At 40.0% G+C, this 6,000-nt stretch overlaps 1 protein-coding gene across 1 annotated transcript in view; it reads left to right on the top strand.

Annotated features, from left to right (window-relative positions):
* Window positions 1-6,000, top strand: part of Trio (trio Rho guanine nucleotide exchange factor) — a 225,379-nt gene that overhangs the window by 178,191 nt on the left and 41,188 nt on the right. The window contains exon 36 of the mRNA XM_013013843.1: window positions 508-603. Within this exon, the coding sequence (XP_012869297.1) occupies window positions 508-603 (96 nt within the window). The remainder of the gene's footprint in view (window positions 1-507; window positions 604-6,000) is intronic.

Below are 6,000 nucleotides of genomic sequence, written 5' to 3' on the forward strand. Positions count from 1 at the left end.
TCCCCCTCTCCTCCCTACCTGGTCACTGCACCCTGGTTCCTTTCCTTTTCTCTCCATTTTTTTTTCTCTTACTCTCATGAATACAGTAAAGCCATTGTTAGTAGCTTGTTTTATTGCCTGATTATTTGAGGATTCGCCCATTAGACTTAAGTCTCTCTTCTGTTGACCAGATTCTGATTCCTAGCCAGCAGTTTCAATGGCAATATTACAGATAGGGCATCCTGACCCAGTCACCTCTCTGAAAAACATTACAATGCTACATGACTGCAGATTAAAAACAGACCTTGTCTGCTTTCCACATGTATCCTAAATAGGTTCTATTTAATATTTCATGTCAGATTATTGTAAATTTAAAGGAATGACTAAATAAATGCAAACGAAGACAAACTGGTCTTTTTTGTCTGGAATTCCTTTTTTAAAAGAGTTGGAGCTTACAAGGGAACTTGCTGTCTCTCCAATTACTAACCTGTGGCTTCTCCTCGTCCCTCTTCCGAACTTCTCCCATAGGCCTCTTCTCGATTATTGGTCCGTCCCACCAGCTCCGAAACACCAAGTGCAGCTGAGCTCGTCAGTGCCATTGAAGAACTTGTGAAAAGCAAGATGGTAAGGCTTCCTGAGTAAAGTTAGAGGTTTGAAAACTTCTCTCCTCTGCTATAGATGGGCTTGCTTTTGCCTGGGTCTTGTTATGTTTTGCAGACAATGGTCTAGGTCCCACACTACCTTTACTTCTGACCCACAGTGAGTTTGAGAGTGTGCATACATGCTACCCTCAGGTTCACCACTGTGTTTGAAGGGCTTTACTCCCATGTGAGAAGATAAATGAACATGAACGTAGGAAAGAGTTGCATAGGGAAGCATCTAGGAGACACCAAGTCCAAGCTTCCGAGGCCTTTTCTTGAGTTTTGCAGTAGCACTGACATCACACTGTGGACAGTGCTGTCAGCCGTTCACCCAAACCTTGAGGTCCAGACTTGTTATTTGGGCTGTCTTGTTTACTGGCCCACTGCTTCTGTAGGTGACGGTAGCATCTGTGTCTTCAGAAATGGAGACACCAAGTGATAAATAGTCTCCTCTAACGTGATGTTGCTGGCACACACTGTTTGTCTTGGCCTGAGGCCCCAGGTAAGCAAGGGTGCACAGTCTGTCCTGCCGGAATATGTGTCCAGGTCAGTGGCACACACAGCCAGGCTTCTGTGGCTGCCTCTAAAATCCCATACTTGGATTTGGAGTGCTGATGAGAAAAGAGTGTGTGTTAATATATAATGGCTTTATTGTCATACAAAAATTGTCATGAAAGCCCCAAGTTGAATGTAGGTTCTCTGCTTCTAGCTGATTAAAATCAGTTAATTTCTGTTAACAATAAAGTATAAAAACACCAACGGCCACAACTTCTTAGATTCTATATCCTATTACCCCTGTGAAGGATCTCCAAATGTTTGGAAAGGCCCCTCTGGAGTCTCAGTCCTGAGCCTTTCCTTGGAGAAACCAGTTCATTCTCCACTATACAGACTTTGTCCTTCTTCCAGATATTTTCCTGCTGGTACAAACGTGGGAGAAATACACATTTGTCACTTTTCCTTTCAAAATTAATTTACTTTTTAAGATTCTAAGACTTCGTATGCATGGTACATACTAATGTTTGCGCTAACCACTTCCTTTACTTAAACTGACGTATCTGTTACCTGGTATTATGATAATAACACCACTGATGGCTTGATGTAAATGCTCGTAAGCACACTGACTAATACAGTCCCCACAGCAACCCTTGAGGTGAACATGCCTGAATATTTACAGATGCAAAAGCCAGAACACTTGAAACTTTCACTAGCTAGTAAGGGTGAAAGATGTGATTTACTATAGTTTATTTCAGCAGATTTCTTATGTGTTTGTTTCCAGTTGTTGTTTTTTTTCACTTCTATAAATACCTATATTCATTATATGTATATGATTATATTTGTAAGCTAAATTTCCATTTGGGGATTGCTAGCACAAAGAATGTACCTCAAAATTAAAGAGTTTATCTGTATTTGTATTTCCTGTATTTGGGTGTTAACTAGGTATCAGACTTGTCTTTCCCATTTCTTCTTCCACCTCTAAATGGCCACTAGTAAAAATGGTTGACTCAGTCAAATAGGAAATGTATGTAAGAAAAGTTCAAGGAGACATGTTGCCCTACCATAGCTAGGAACTTTCCCCTGAGCAGTCACTGAATTCTGAGAAACAGTGCACATTCAAGTTAGACAGGAAGCCAGAGACTGAGGGCTCACACCCGTAATACCAGCTACTCAGGAGGCTGAGATCTGAGGATTCAGATTTGAAGCCAGCCCAGGAAGGGAAAGGTCATGAGACTCTTATCTCCAGTTAACTACTAGAAAGTCAGAAGTAGATAGAACCCAGGCCCTGAGTTCAAGCTTCATTACCAACACACACACACACACACACACACACACACTCACTCTTAAACCTAAAGTTAGATAGGAAGGTTGCCAGGATTTGATAGATAATTCAGAAATTTGCACTTCACTACCCTACTGAATTGCAGCAGTATAAATTGAGTTATACTGCCTCTTGCTATTCAAGAAATTAGTTGATTAACAGTCTTAATGAAGGAAACCTAAATTATGTTTAGTGGGTTTCTAAGAATATTCAAATATTTTGAAGCCATTTATGTCCATCAATTATATGATCATTAAAATACTTCTTATCTGAAAATGAAATGGGTTTCCTAGGAATGCCAAGACGCAGGCAGGGCCTTGCCAACTTGAGATTATACTGCAGGTGTCATTCTATCTTAAGTGTCTTTGTGTGAAATTACACATGGAGAGATGGCCTGTGGCATGGGGTTTTTTTGGCCTCTTCCTAGTTTATTCTCCTTTTTTAATCCTGAAGAACTGAACTTCATCTGTTTATCCAGTTGAAAGTGAAGCTCTTTCTTATCACTATTGTGTCCTTTTAAGTCATGAAGCTACTGTCCTAGTGAAAGGCCAAGTCCAAGTTTGGAGGCAAGCCGACTTGGACCCAAGCGTAGTCACTTCTTTTCGGAATTGTATTTTATTCTATTGTAAAGGTAATGAATACATTTCTTGTCAAACAATGTTACCCCCCCTTATTTTCTCCCACTTTCTTTTCCCCTGGCTCCCCTACCTCCCCAGTTGTAAAATCCATTTCTTGTGAGTATTGCTGTTGCATTGGTTCACCCTTTATTCTTTGTCTCACCATTTAGTTATTCCTCTTCCCATCCCCAAATCAGATAAACGTATATACAAGACAGAGTGCACCAAAATCAAAAACAGTGACAATAGAGGGTAAGCCAAAGGGGAAAAAAAAAACTAAAGAAAAAAAATAACTTCACACAGTACATTAAAAAAACAAAAAAACTCTTTTTTTGGGGGGAGGGGGAGGTCCGCTCGTGGGGCCAGAACTCTGGGCCTGGGCGCTGTCCCTCAGCTCTTCAGCTCAAGGCTAGCACTCTACCACTTGAGCCACAGTGCCACTTCCAGCTTTTTTCTTTTTGCTAATGTGGTGCTGAGGAATCGAACCTAGGGCCTCATGCATGCAAGGCAAGCACTCTACCACTGAGCCACCTTCCCAGCCCCAACAAAACTCTCGTTTCCATATCTTGGAGTTCATTTCAATTAGTATCATTTTATATGGCCATATGTACGTACCCTGAGCTATTGTGATCCTCAGGACTATCCTAGACAATACACTAGTTATTACAAATGAGGGAAACTATGAAGCCTATGTTTCTTTGGGCCTGGTTTACTTCACTTAATATGATTTTTTCCCAAGTCTTTCCATTTCCTTACAAATGGGGCAATGTTATTCTTTCAGATAGAAGCATGAAATTGTGTGTGTGTGTGTGTCACATTTTCTTGGTCCATTGATCTACTGAGGGCTGTCTGGGTTGGTTCCCTATCTAACTATGGTAAATAATACTGCAGTGAAGTGAACATGGTTGTGCTGGTAGCTTTAGTGTAACCTTCTTTGTGATCATTTGGGTAAATGCCCACAAGTGGGATTGCTGGATCATAGGTGAGCCCTATGTTAAGTCTCGAGGAACTTCCATACTGCTTTCCAGAGTGCCTGAACAAGTTTATACTCCGACCAACTGTGTAGTAGCATCTCCTTTAGGCCACATGCCTGCTAACATCTATTATCTGAGGTGAGGTTGAATCTCAATGTAGTTTTGATTTACATTTCTTTCATGGCCAGGGATGTTCAACATTTCTTTATGTGTCTATTGGCTATTCTTATTTCCTCTCCAGAGAAGTCTCTTTTTAATTCTTTATCCCACTTATTAATGGGGTGGTTGTTTCTTTGAGGATTTGTTATGGTATGGTTCATTTTTTGAGCTCTTGGTATATTTTTGATATGAGGTCCTTGTCTGTTGTATGGCTAGTCACTTATTTGATGTGGACTTTGCCAAGCTATTGCCTCAGCCTCTCTGAACCTGTGTCATTCAGCTGCTAATTGTAAATGGATGCTTTTTGTTGGGCTCCCAACAAGCTTCCTGACATTGAAACACTTGAGTTCTGCTTTCTCTTCCCCTGCAAAGAAGCATGTTTATACTGTGTGCAGCAGACTCAGCCCCTCTCCATTCTGCCACAGAATGTAAAAGATTCTGCTCTCTCTGATTCAGAGGATTCAACTCTGAATAGATTTCTTGTCACTGATACTCTGGTGTAAGGTGGTAATTGTCCTCAATGAAACTGTCCTGAGTCATTGTTGTACCCTATCACCCGCCTTGGTCCTGGTAACTACTGCAAATCTGTAGGCATTGGTGTTGTCTTGTGGGTAATTCTGAAGTTAAAACACGTTTGTGATTGGATTTTAATACTGAATCATTTGTCCACCAAGAGTATATTTATTGGATTGAAGAAAGAGCGAGGATAAGATATTTACTGCATAAACTTTCTAAACCTGAAGTTTTGACATGAAAAATAAAAATCCACCCTGAAAATTCCCTGTGTTCCCGAGACATTCACTTGGAATGCAATTTGCAAATATTTGCAGAGTAATAATTCACAGTCTGACAGATAATTGACTCATAGCATTCCTGGAAATTCCAATTGTCTTAAGAGTTGTGTATCATTCCTGAGCAATGACAATAATACAATATTGTCAATAACTGCTTGCACTTGACTTGGGGGTTTTCCTGTAATACCTAAGCAAAACATAAAGGGAAATAAAGGAATGGTAATAAATAACATCTAAAATTTAAGATGTTAGACAGCAAACAAAGCAGAAGCAGAAGGAATGGATTCAAGGGTAAGAGCAGAAAACAATGACAGGAAAAACAGTAGAATAATAAAATCAAAATGTGTTCTTTCCTTTTTACTTATTTTTACTTTATTTTTTAAAATATGTTCGTTTAAGTAGTTGTTTAAAGGAGTCATTGAACAAAGCAGATTTTGAATACAAAGCATCTTGATCAGTGTCACCCCTTTCAGTATTCCCAGGTAATCTCAAAAGAAACAGCAGGTTCACAAAATTAAGTTTATAAGTGTGGAATAAATTGAGAAAATTCAGTAATACAACATTACTTTGTTATACTCACTAGAAATAAATTTGAAATGATACCAGAATGAAAGAGGAAAAAGTACCCTTTAAAAACCTTAGAAAAGACTATGCAGACCTATATTTATAGATACATAGAGAAAGTTGACATTGACAGAGGGTTCTATAGATAATTTATCCACAACCTGGTACTGCAGTATTGAAATCTTATTAATGCTGGGTGCCAGTGGCTCACGCCTGTAATCCTAGATACTCAGGAGGCTAAGATCTGAGGATCGCAGTTCAAGGGCAGCCCAGACAGGAAAGTCTATGAGACTTGTATCTCCAATAAACCACTCAGAAAACTGGAAGTGGTGCTGAGGCTTAAGTGTTAGAGCGATCACCTTGAGCTGAATAGCTCAGGGACAGCACCCAGGCCAGACCCAGAGTTCAGGCCCCATCACACACACACACACACACCAATGCAGTTCTGTGGCACCC

Source organism: Dipodomys ordii, unplaced genomic scaffold (genome assembly GCF_000151885.1).
Source record: "Dipodomys ordii isolate 6190 unplaced genomic scaffold, Dord_2.0 Scaffold21, whole genome shotgun sequence".
In the NCBI taxonomy this organism is placed as follows: domain Eukaryota; kingdom Metazoa; phylum Chordata; class Mammalia; order Rodentia; family Heteromyidae; genus Dipodomys; species Dipodomys ordii.